Source organism: Hylaeus anthracinus, unplaced genomic scaffold (genome assembly GCF_026225885.1).
Source record: "Hylaeus anthracinus isolate JK02 unplaced genomic scaffold, UHH_iyHylAnth1.0_haploid 11981, whole genome shotgun sequence".
NCBI classification, from domain to species: domain Eukaryota; kingdom Metazoa; phylum Arthropoda; class Insecta; order Hymenoptera; family Colletidae; genus Hylaeus; species Hylaeus anthracinus.
Genome location: NW_026534329.1, coordinates 2,044,866 through 2,058,467, shown reverse-complemented (window position 1 = coordinate 2,058,467; position 13,602 = coordinate 2,044,866). Strand labels below are relative to the sequence as shown.

The 13,602-nt window shown below is 40.7% G+C and overlaps 2 protein-coding genes across 2 annotated transcripts in view; both read right to left on the bottom strand.

Moving 5' to 3' along the window:
- LOC128885270 (troponin T, skeletal muscle) overlaps positions 1-13,602 on the bottom strand; it is a 78,630-nt gene that overhangs the window by 34,858 nt on the left and 30,170 nt on the right. The window lies entirely within an intron of this gene.
- On the bottom strand, positions 962-13,325 carry LOC128885263 (calcium/calmodulin-dependent protein kinase type IV-like). Its single transcript, XM_054139225.1, has 7 exons — positions 13,109-13,325; positions 10,601-10,691; positions 6,248-6,451; positions 6,034-6,175; positions 5,349-5,548; positions 4,821-4,973; positions 962-3,092 (listed from the first exon to the last, which is right to left on the bottom strand). The coding sequence occupies exons 1-7, from the start codon at positions 13,140-13,142 to the stop codon at positions 1,766-1,768; spliced, it is 2,151 nt and encodes a 716-aa protein (XP_053995200.1). The 5' UTR covers positions 13,143-13,325; the 3' UTR covers positions 962-1,765.

Below are 13,602 nucleotides of genomic sequence, written 5' to 3'. Positions count from 1 at the left end.
AACATTATTAACGCGCTCGTCAAACGTCTACCGTGAGGATTAATTTAGCGAATAGAGGATAGATCGTCAGACTAAATCTAAATCAAAGTGGGCGCCCATTCGTCTTAACGCCAGGATTGTGTTAACCGCTTTAACCCATCTCTTCTTGATGACGTACCGCTTTAATCTAACTTTACAAATCGGGTTCTCCAAAGCCACGTCCAGCCAGCGATGCTCCAAAAGTTGGCCCGCAGTTGGTCTTTTCCTGAAGCAAAACAATGCAAGATTTTTCTAGTAATCTACTAGTTTAAGCAATAAATGGAAAACTAAAATTAGCAATTTTTAATTTGTTCTTTTTAGGACAATGAATCGATTGAAAGATACCTTTTTAATTTTTCGTGTGTTTAGAGTGATCCGTACATCAAAAATGAAATGACTATACAATAAAGTCACGTGTTACTTAAAATATTTCCATTGAAACGATCATAAAGCCAATTAACGTTAATTAATTACAATATTTCAGGTGCCATCATTTGAAAAGCGTCCAAGTCTGGGCTCTGATAGATTCTAATTCAAGCTTGAGTTGAGTCCATATTAATTCTGGTTAAATGCATATTAAATAAGAAAGGGTCTCATTAGAGGAATTCAATTCGTAAGCTTCTTTTCTTTTCTCAAATGTGAGTTTCGTTCGTGATAGGAGAGCAGCCTTCCAGACGACCACAGTGATCTATAAATGTAGGGTCATTCAAAACTATTTTAACATCCTTTGCTTCCCAGCTACGCTTTACATACTGATGACGCGAATTAGGCGCGTGGTGAGACCTGGTAATCGGTATTATTCGTTACGAACGATCCTCATACCAAACGAAACTGTAACGACTATTAGATAAATGGTACACAAATTGTAAGTAATTTATTATTACCAAAAAGACGCTAGATAATAATCGTAGGTAGGTAGTTGCACAAAATAAATTATCCACAGTTTTGGTTTCATGATGTTTTGTATTAAATATACAGTATAAATAAAACAATAAAACAAGGGTATATGCACAGACACGCGAACACGACGATCACTCCACAATCTGATGGTAAGATTGTTGCACGCGCTTAAGATTATTGCATCGTACGAAGCAAGTATTATGCGTGCACTCACGCACTCGTATTATAAGTAATAAATATAAGCAATACACATCGCAGTTCTATCGCGAAATTTCCAACGGCGATTATTCGATACGCTCTCTCTTTCACTGTCTACGAAAATATAATAACAAATATATTATTCTATTACATATTTCAAGAATATCGTAAGCAAATGTTTAACCATCTGTGCTCTGTATTACTTAAAAAATCGATCAAGGAAATACAGATTAACATTGAGTAAACGTGCAGTAAAAATGGAAAATTTTATTTTATTCAAGAGGAATGAATTTATTTTTCCACGATGTACATCGAATGTTATCCGAGGGGAGTTTACATAAAATGTATTAAATAAATTCTCTTGAACTCGGCGCAAATAAGTTCTCATGATAAACGTTTCGAATCTACTGCAAATTCTTTGTTTCCACGTAAGCTGGAGATGTTCTCTCTATTTACAATCTTTGAACGGACAAAAACGACGCATACAAAAAGTCTGGTGTTGTCATTTTCGTCACTCACGAGACCATCCAACATCGAACAACGTTCAAAACATCCAAAAATACACCCCAAAGTCCACCACTGTATATAGTCCTGAGAGTTTCACTGTCGCGAATAGTGCCAGTCAAGTCCAACGTGGTCTTCTCAGCCCTCAACGATGTATAGAGCTAGGTGCAGACGAGTTGACGGCACTGGACGTCGACTTCTGTTGCTTGGACTGAAAGTACTCCGCGAGAGAGTTCATAGTTTTCCTCCCAACGGACTCCTCTCCGCCCCAATCGACGCTCACTGACTTCCTTCCCACTCCTGAAGGCCTCGTGGCGACTTCGTCCCACTCCTCCAACAAGTGTAGCAACAAATCCTTGGTACTAGTAGGCTCATCAAGATTCAGACTTTTGTGAACATTCCGTAATCCTGAAATTCGAGGTACATCCCTACTGGTCTCTCCAAACATGTGCTTGACGCGTGGGCGTCGCCAGGGTGGCGTCAGGTCCATGTCACTGTCGATATTGTTACCTAGCACTCTATCCTTCTCGTTGCTCGAGGTGGAACTTGTCGAACCTTCGAAGGGTGGGATATATAAAGAAGGATACACGACAGAACTATCTGTTCCTGTATCAGACTCCTCCTGAGACACTCTATCGTTCTTCTTCGAGGTGGAACACTCTCCCTCGACGCTCTGTTTTTTCTTCAACGTCGCGAACATGTTTCCAGCACTCGTCTCAGCGTGCCTTTCAAAGCTACGACTACTATGAAAGGTCGTTCCGTTTAGTTTCCTGTGACGAGCTATGCTCGAGAGTTTCTCCGCGATCTCGTTGCACTCTGTGCTCTCCTGGGACACCATTCCATTACTCCTCGTGTTAACTCCATTTCTGTTACTCTTGGCCTTCTCCTCGACCTTGTCAGTCTTTTTGCTCGACTCTGGGCCTTCGTCATTGGACATCAGACACGTGTTCATCGCTATAGAGCGCAGGTGCTCGGATAACTTGATTATCTCCTCGGCTAGAACGATCTGGCTGGCTGGATCGACTCGGGACTTCTCCACGGAGACGCCCTCGGAGGCTCTCCTCTCGTAACTGAAACTAGGCACCGCCAGGTAGCCACGAGTGTTCTGGGGTGCGCTGTCTGTTGTCTCTGAGGACGTGCTGCAAATGCTGGCACATGGCGATGGACTTTGTCCCATCAGAGACACCACCTCGTCGCGTTCGCGAAACGCGCTCTGCTGAGACAAAGTGCCAGGTGGGAAGTCGATCATGTAGGGGCTGTCGGGATGCTCCCGCCAACGTTCGACGAACAGCCTCAAGTTGTCCTTGGTCACGTCCAGCTCGTCCGCGTTGCTCTGCACCCGTGAGTTTTGAGGGATTTGTTCGGGAATTTTTGGTCTCTGGCTTGGCGACGCCTTTGGCTCGACCTGGTGCTTGCTCGGCCTTCTGGCTAGCCAACGGTGCTCCCCGCATTGCGTGGCTGACATTCGTTTTCTGAAAGATTCGACAGCTCCTTCGTGAGGCTGATTCGATGAAGCCCCGGATTTGTTCTTAGTTCTTTCTCTCTTTCCCCGCCTGATACAGAGGTGTACGATAGTGATTGGTTCTGTGCCTTTATTTATTAGATTGGCTTGAGACTCAAGACTCAAGACTTTCGAGATCTTCGAATCAATCACTTTTCAAGTCCTTTGAGTTATTTTATATTCCTTCCTTCCGAAGGAGACCGAACAAATGCTCGAATTAGAACAAAAAAAACATTATTTTAAATCTTCAGGCAGTTCGAATCCCATCACTAGGGTACACACACGTGCGTTTTCAACTATGGGAGCAAATGGTGGGCGGGTGGTAAGATGGAAACGTTATGGGGCGCGTGTATAGTGCAAAGTGTGTTCCACGGGGCTTGAACCGGACTTATCGGAGCTGGACACCGTGCCACGTGACGAACATTAAACGATGAATGAGCTTCGTTCGTTGATCGTGGCCAGGACACTTTCTCGAGGCAGCCAGTTCATCTCAAACCGTTGCGAGACTGTTCGTGAACGCATTTGCGATGGGTGGTTTCTTCCCTTGGGACACGTGGACTCGACGAATCGGCAAAAAAGGATCCCGATTCGTTGCACTCGACACGTGGAATTTCATAGACATAACGCAACGTCACCTGGCACTTTTCCGAAATTTTAGAAACGTTCGGCGACTATTGTCGATCAATCGAAAAATTCGAATCGTTTGATGGAATTAATGAGTTTATTTTATTTTTATTTTTATTTTGTTTCGTAAAAAATAGAGCACCATGCCTACTTCGAATAGCTGGAAAATTATGTGTTATGCGAAGAAGGAATAATTAGAGCGATTACATCCTTGTATTATTCTTGAAGGAATTGCGAGGTAGCTTAGTATTGAGCAATTATTTATAGAATGTACAATTTACAAGCTATTCGAGGTGAACATGGCAAGTGTCTCATTGTATTGTTTCGAGTGGAAAACAGAATATCGACAATGAGAAAGCATGCTTTGGGATTAATCAGGGAGAGAGGGAGAGAGAGAAAGTCAAAGAATAACCGCGGAAGAGTTGCACGAACAATGTTAACATAACCACCCAGATAACGTACAAAGAAATTGCATATTTCATTGAGTCTACTAAAAACCAACAGAAAGTGCATTGCATTGGCTTATACCCGTAATCTATGAGTACCTTTAAATTGATCATATATAAATAACCTAAGTCTCAACCTGATGACCATTTAAAACTAAAAGTACACCAAAAACCACGATCACGATCCAGAAATGCATCTCCACAAATTAGATCGATATTATTCGACACGACAAGGATCGGTACGCAAACGTTTGCCATCGCCCACGCCGTTTGACGCAATTCCAATAATTTAGAGCGCCACGATTATTTAGTCTGGAAGACGAAATACGCCATTCGATTCGAAAGCTCGTCTCAAACGAAAGTTGTCAGAGCGATTCGTCTACTCCGTCGAATTTTCTTGGCAACGCGTACACGTTTTACGCGTCAATGACGTTTCTGTGTCTCGTTATCTGAGCGTTATATCGTTAATCTTGCGCAAAGCCATCGATGTCCATCGTTCGACTTCTGTCAATCGATTTGGGACGCGTCCCGTAAATACGGCGACACCTGATGGCGGATATTTTTGCACAAGTCCTCCGCGTCGCATTACCATCGCGTAATCTCTGTCAGAAATAACAAGCGATACGTACTCTTTGTCTTTCACTAGAAGACAGCGGATAAAGTCTTTCGCGTCCTCGGATATGTCCGCGAACGCGTCGTGGTCGAAGTCGTACTTCGCGATGGTCACGTTCGCCATTGTCTCGATGTCTGTGTCGCCCATGAACGGAGACAAGCCTGACAACCTGAAAATCAATGCACGAACGATTCAATTTAGATGACTTTTTGGGTGATCCGAAGACTTTAATTGTATTTATCCTTGGAATTATTCGGTAGTTATTAAATTTAGTATTCGACACGTTGGCCGGTGGATTAATATTAATATTCATGAATTACACTTAAATTTCGTTAATTTTCAGAATTCAGTTTTTTTTTAGTACTATTATTTTTATCAAAGCAAGTAGTGACAAAGTAGTTTAATAAATTCTCATTAATCCTACATGAGAGTCGAAGAAGATGATAGACACGAGATACAATGTTCGTTGCACTTTGTCGTACGAAATGGATTAAGTGCAGCGAGCGTGTATTTTGAAATAAATTGAAGTCGAAGGTAAACTTACAGTACGTAACAGATGACGCCTATACTCCACATGTCGGTACCGAAACCAATCTGATCGAAATTTACGACTTCCGGTGCAACGAACTCCGGCGTGCCAAATAGAACCTGCAGTTTCTTCTTCGGATCGTATTCCCTCGCCAGGCCGAAGTCTATGATTTTAATCCTGTTCCCTTCTTTAGTCAGGCACAATATATTCTCGGGCTGCAAGCAGAGAAGATTCGTTGGTCAGCTTTGTTAACAATGCATTTTAAACATTCAACGATACATCGTTTACTAATTTTCTAAAATTCCTAATATTTTTCACAACAGCCGGTGGCTTTTAAGGCACACCGTAGTATATGCTTTTCATTTTAATGTGAATTTCAATATTCGTTTGATGGAGCTGGGTCATAAATGACCCGTATTGTTCTTTCATGTACACGATTGATGATAGTCGCCGTGTACCTGATACTATCTATACTTCATCTTCAACCTGTTGGTGTGCTTTGGCTGGATTGCCAAGAACAATATGTTTGAGATAAAGTTTACTGTTTCATAACAAGATAATCGAGTATTAGCATAAGTTATGTTGTTGTTCTTTACCTGGCAGAGGTCGATATTGATCGCTAACTAAAACAATACGGCGAATACAATAAAATACTTGGTTAACTAAGGCTAATGCACGCATCATAATTCTAACATCTCACCTTCATATCGAGATGCAGAATCTTCTGACGATGAATGAATTCCATGCCCTCGCAGATTTGTCGCATAAAGACGGCACAACTGCGCTCGGTCAAGACGAAGTCATCGTCTATCACCCTCTCGAATAGCTCGCCGCCTTCGATCCTTGAAACGCGAAAACAGTTGTAGTCCCCTTGCTATACAGGATTACAAAACACATTTGTCAAGAACTCTTACAGTTCCAAAATAACGTAGATCTGTCTCCCTGTATCGATGGCGTCGTAGAGCTGAATAAGTCGTGGATGCTGTAGCCGTCTCATGATTTCGACTTCCCGTTCCACGGATCGTCTATCCTCCTTTTTCACGGTGTTCACCACCTTCACGGCCAGCGTTAAACCACTTGCCTTTTCCTTGCATCGATACACGGTGCCAAATTTCCCTCTGAAAATATAATAACGATCTCGTTTCACCCTGCGCTTGCAAGACTCGTGTTTGTGTGATGGAGACGTGGGTATTGCTTCCATGTAGCAGAAGTGCACGAGAAGAACGACAGGGGCCATTTTTCGGTACTATCGAGTTGTAAAATGGTAAATAATAAACAGATTTATATAATTAATGTAACTCGAGATTTGTTTTACGCTATATCTAACTTAAATTTATTTTCATTAAACTAAAAGAGAAATCTAAAAGAGAAGAATTTAAACCGTTTCGTTGAACAATTAACCACACAATGGTCGAGCAAACGATCAAGTTTAGAGAGTATAGCTATGTTTACTTAAATTCGAATGTTATCTTCAGTCTAATCCTGTCTCGCTGTAAATTTCTACACTGTTTGCTTTCGTAGGAAACATCCACGCGTTCGTATCAAATTCTTCAACAATTTACGAATACATTAGCCGATGTTAATGTTAAGTTAATGTAAGTCAAAGGAATAGTACTTCATTTTTGACTTTTATTACCGAGCCGATGGGAATATCGAGGACTGAACATCTATTTCATTCAAAAGATTCACTTTTCCTTTACTCAAAGAAATTGTTCACGAACGTATAAACATTCTATCTCGTCGAAATTCCAAAATTCTTAAGATGTAAGCAACTTTTGCTTGGTAATTTATTTTGAGGTCCAGCTAGCAAACGTTCTAGGCTAAATATAATGTTCTCATTCCATTTTCTGGTGCAGCAAAGTTTTCAAATTTATATTATCATCGAAATGAGTCCACTTGTAATTTCTCGACTCGATCTACTCAGCAAAGCTTCTAATCTGAAGCTTCAAACATCTGCAATATGATTTTCCAAAAGATGCAAATGAAAAAACGTAAGAAACACAATATCAACGCTACAAATTGTAAGAAAACGTGTTAAAAAATTTTCTCTGAATAGCAATAAGCAACGTAGACGCAATAAATGCTGCGCCTGCATCTATCCAAACTGTAGATTCATTTCCCTTTGTTGCGCCAAGCAACGCATTTAAATAATACCGTCCAAAAACGCGCAATCTTTTTTATCGCTCTCACAAGCGTCAAAACAACTTCGAGATTATACATAAAACAGGAAATTCCTATTCGGTTCTTTCCTTTTTGGAGTGCACGTTTCAGCGATAAAATATTCCTCGTAGCAACGACAATCTTTAACCTTGATGAGAGGAACTTTCATGGACAAGAAAAAATGTCGCGTACAACGACAAAAGCCAGAGGAAGTGCCAAGCTTGCTTCTTGGCTTGCTAGAACGCAGTGGTGTAACCCGTAAGATGCCTGTTACGACGCCAAGTCAGTGAGTCAGTGAGTTAGTAGAGCATACCCTAGACAACAGAGTCGGCGGAACGAATTATCAAAAGGGAACATTTGCCAAAAAACAGCGTAGCGCCATGATGAAGGTGCATCCGTTATTAATCGAAACGAGAAACTTGGTAAAATTATTATCCACTTCTCAACACGCATATCGCATCGTTTCGATAAAGTCACTTTCGATGACAAAACATTTTTTTCATGAGGGTGGAGTTCTAATGGTGGTGGGCATTTTTATTAATATTTAGAGATATAGGTATCGTTTCAATCTATGATATCCACGTTAACGAGTAGAGAGCCTACAATTAAAATTAAAAATAAAATTCATCTGTTATAATATGCATACTGGATGCCTTCGAATTGTAAACGATCTCAGACCCTGAGAGTACTCGAAGAAGAAGAGCAGATCGGTTTCGATGACCGTCGAAGTGGTCTGTAGCTTGATAACGTCGGAATGCAGCCGGTGTTGCACGCGTTCGCCCGTGTAATCAAGGTCTTCGCGTGTCTATAAATAATGCATTTTTCGCAGTGACTGACGTCCGTGCGTAGAGACTCCGGACGCCGAGCGTCCCGACGCTCTTGACGCACACTGATTTGATCGGGCATCGACACGCACCAGGCTGAATCATGTTCCGCCTCTGGATCGTTCCACGTCATTTTCTACAAATTATTGGGAAATTTATCCTTTTTAAACGAGCTTAATGAGAAATAGTAGACATGGTACTATTTTTGTAATATTTAAAATAATAAAAATTTAACGAGTTTCTTTTTGAGAAATACGAGAATTTAAGAAACATTGTTATTTAATTAAACAGTCAACCTTTTTTTTTCAAATTTGATGACGGAATTTGTTAATCCATCCTGCGATAAGGCATGCCCGCGATTTATCTGCACGTGGCTCGCGCTCGATGGAGTGCAGCCAATTCGATAACACGATTGGCGAAGAATGGTGGCGATTTAATTAGAAAGCAAGATTTACGAGAATCGGGTGACTAACTCGTCAGAGTATTAGTCAATGATTCAATAGATTTTGCAGGTGTTCTCGATATAAGCGTTCAGTCGACGCACGAGGGAAGAACGCGTTGGAGGCAGAAGCATGAATGAATCATAATCGCAGGCGTTTCCTGAGAATTTTCGGATGTGAATGAAACGGTTGTATTAGGAATGCGTAGCCTTAAATAGAGCAATCTTCGTTTCGTTTGATTGATAATTATTTTCCTACTTCTGGTCACTTTTGAAATAACATTATTTGAAATATTATGTCGAGTAACACATATTATTTTGTAATTATTTGAAATAATTGCGAAATTATTCAAAATAGTTTTTGACGCGTCAAGACACGTTTTTCTAAAGTACAAATTTAAAAGTGTAGGTGGTACTATAGTGTATTTTTTATTCCTAGTCTCGACAGTCTTATGGTAATGATAATTTAACATACAATCGGTATGCGGACAGAGTACAAGATGCTTCGTTTTTATCAAACTATAAATCGCTTATATGCCCACTGCTATGAATTAGTGATCACGTGGAGCCACCTTTCTGCATATCGGAGAGAAAATGCAAATGAAAAGTGGAGTCGCTGAGACCATATTAATGGTGTACCTTTATTTCAAATTGTCAAACCACTGTTAATCTCGCGATTAGGTGAAAACACTTGCATGCTGTGAGTCAACAGAATTTTCAGACAATGCTAATAGCTAGAGATATATTTATTTATGACAAACGCAAATAATTTGATAAAATTATGTCACTTATTAAATATTTTCCTACGCGCACGTCTCGTTAAAATCAGTAATTTATTTTCGTCGCGCTTAGAATGAATTCTGGCCCACCGTGAAATTGAAAATTCGACGTAGGTGTTATTTCGAAAAGCATAAACATGTCACAAATATTTCGAATATAGTGCGTTGTGATACCCAGACAGAACTGCGTTGAATATTATTTGAAATAATAAATAATAGACAGAGTGTTTTAGTTTAAATCGAGTGACTACGAAAATAAAATAGTTAATTTGCTGCAATGAAGTTTTCAAATAGTATTTAAAAATAGAACATTATTCGAAGGACACTGAAAATAGTGGGAGCTTGTTTTGATGTAGTTTAATTGTATCAATCCTTTTTCAATCTATTAATAACGTTCATATCAAATTCGATACCTTTACGAGTAAAAATACTTTCATAATCTTTTGCAGTATACTATTTGGCCTTAATAATTAAACTAAAAACAAATTTATTTTGTCAAATATACTATTTTCATGTTTAACTTATTTTTGTTGCTTAAAAATATTTGAAATGTATAATCAAAATATTTCACTTCCTGTCTTGAATAGTAGTTTACTTGAACGTTACAACATCTGTTATTTGAAATATTTTCCTTCCAAATTTTACTGAGCTATGCGTTATAAAACCATGTACAACGACGTGATTGTTTTGATCAAGGGTGACCATTGAATAGCGATGCTTCACTAATAGTTTGTCATTGACATTCAGCTCTTACCTTTGGCATCAGTCCATTCGTCAATACCTTTGATCCCACTACTGATACGCGACGTCTATTGTGTCTCGGCATTCGGTCTCAATTAAAAATAAAAATCCTTCCCTTCGCATCGTGTACTCCTGACACGCATTTTGCTACTCATTCTAATGCGTTAACTAGCCTACACAAGCAAGTAAAACCTCTTCAATCCTCATGATTGAGAATCCGCAGTATAAATCCCTTCTTCCTCATTTTCCTTGTCTATCAAAAGTTCCCAATCATTCCCCCGTTCCTTGAGTTCTGAAAATCTTTAATTCGGACTTGTCACTCACCGTCCAATTTCCGACTGGATGTCGTAATGATCCTTGAACTCCACGCCACGACGTATGGTCACGTCCCGATAAGGAAAGCTCGGCTCGATCTCTGAAAAACACGCAAAAATCTCGCGTTACAAGAAATCCTCGTGATCCATTACAAAATTATTTAGAATACATGATTCTTGACTTCAGGCAGTGTACTTAATTTTATTACATGTGTCAATTTGGAGTTGAATAGTAAAAAAATGAAATATTGAAACTGACAAATAGAGGAGGAAGCTTGGATGCAAGTCAAACTTGCATACTGTGTCGAAATAATTGCAATAAGATGAAAGCACGGTGGGCAATGTTTCCAACGTTCAATGTGAAGGTTATCGAATCATAAAGAGTGACATAAGGAATAATTACATTTCCATACAATCTAAACTTCATTCCCTCATTTCATTGATTCACTTTATATATCAGTAAACAAAACTTGAACCACTATTGGTACAAACAGCATAACGCAATAGCATTAGTGGTAATAGCAAAATGCAAAAAGATTCGTCAAGAATTCATTATTACGATGGCACGCGAACTTCGTCGATAGAGCTGGAAGCTGATCGTGCTGAAACTCGACTCGTTTTTCTTTACAAGCTTTAATTTCCGTCGACGATCGTCCCAGCTCATATTTGCCCGCTAAAATAATCGCGGCGGGCGGTTTATTGCGCGTCGTTTAAACGCAACATCGAATGCCCTGTTAATCGTCTATTTTTTGATGATCCTAGGTTACGAGGGAACGTGGCCAACTTGGTGAATTCTGACATTCAGGAAGCTGCACGGATGTACCGAATTGTCTCGCGTGTAAATTTAGCGATTTTTGTCGTTTGATCGCTAACCGGCTTTAATATTAAACTGCTATGATTCCGCGCGTAGCGTCTGAAACGCAGAAACAATTGTTATTCTTTACTGGAGGAAGCTAGGCGGTTGTTTGTAAAATAAAGGGAAAATATGGAGAAGAAAATCGATAAATTGTTTGTCATTATGTTTAATGTTTATTAACTGAGAAGAATGTTTCTGTAAGATACATCTGACACGAACGATTCTGTCCATCTACCACACAGGTACACAGTTGGTAATGTAATCATTCCTTATGTCATCCCTAATGGCACGACAACCTTCACTTTGAACGTTGAAAACATTGCCCACGTGCTTTCATCCTATTGTAATTAAGTATGCAAGTATGACTTGTATCCAAACATCCTCCTTTATCTCCTAGATTCAATATTTCATTTTTCTACTATTCACATTTTGGAATGTATCTTCTTTTTTCTTTTCGCCCCCTTAATTTTATTCAAACAACCACAGATTTCAAGAACGCAAAAATTTGTTCCTATAAAAATCCAGTGGACCGTTTAAAAAAATTAACAAATAAAGACCATTTCTTCATAATAGCTACACCCCACTGTGTTTACCTAAACAGTGAACTTGTATCCTAATATCTTTAACGAACTACCCCCGATTAAATTAAAAAATAATAGTAATAATCGGACAATAATGGTGAAATTAGCAGCAAAGATCGTCAGAATCTGAAAATCGTCGAAACAATGTTTGAAATGATCTCGTCCCTTCGTGGACACGACGAGAGTGTCGTTCGGCGTCGACCGCGACCTCATTTCACCCTTTTGTATGAGACAGCTGGTGCGAAGAACGGCGACCTCCAGTCGCGCAGACGAAAGAGAAACCTCCTCCGGAGTTCATCGGAACCGATCGCGAGATATTTAAACGCCGGGCGGCGGTGTTCTTTCATCGCCCCAAATTCCACTGAATCACTGCATTTATTTAAAGAAGAATCACGATCTAAACACTGCACCACACCCCCGCGTCGAAAAAACGAAATCAACAGAAACCGTGGACAGCTGAAAACCTCCAACTCGATCGGAACAGGTGAATCGAGTGTCTCACATATTAGCCCTTATCCCCTTTAGTCCCTTTTAAAATTCGCGATCTGGTGATGATGAAGATGAAATGAGGTCTCCCTTGGATCACCCTTTTCTCTTCTGCAAGCTTTGTGGCGCCTCTAAACTCAAAAAGGTTGAAAACCATCGCAACTTCTTCGACAGTCCCAAAACGAAATTAATTCGCCATAGTGTTACTCCGTCGAGAAATACGAATAATCTATAAGAAAATTCACAGCTTGGTAACCAATGCTCTTCTTCACAACCCCCTAAACCAAAAACCAACAAATCTACACTATCACAACTACTTCGTCTATTTCTAAAAAAATTATTCGTCATGGAGGTGCACGTAAAACTCTAAGTAATCGGTAAGGAAATGCACTCCTTGATACCAAGTGCTCCAACAATCCTTCTCCCTTCCACAAGTCCCTAAATCCAAAAAGCTAACAAACCAACAAATCTGCGCTATCACAGCTACTTCACCTGGCCCTACAGAAACTGAATTCTCCACAGAAATTCGAAATCTAAATAATCGGTAAGAAGGTCCACAGCAATGACTCCGTTGCCAGAAGTCCCTCTCACTTACCGCCCACGGGGTCAGTCTCGTCCACGCGTATCATCCTCCCCTGGTTGCCACCCTCTGGTGCCACGAGGGACGTGAGTTGCGTTCTCCGGTCGTTGCACGCGGCCCACGATCGCGGTCTCTCGGCCGAACCGATCCGATGTACCCCAAAGGCAATTATTGACTATCGCGTCTGCGGTCTCGGACGGCCGAGTCCCCGGTGGCCGACGTCGGGTGCCTCTTCTTCTCGGCTCGGACGGATTTAGATTTTCGGCGTCGCGGATTCTGCTGGCCGGGTCACGTGGCCAGTGGCGTTCCACGTTCGCGTCTCCTAAGTCCCCCCACCCCCTGATGCCCCGCGTGCAACCAACCTTCGATCTGCTTCGGTTTCTTCTGACGCTTTTCCACCGTCTCTCCATGGATGGCCTCGATATCGACCATGGATCGACGACATGCTCGCTTCGAGCTGACTTTCGAGGACCTCCACACAACTCGAGGATCCCTCGACGCGTGGTTGA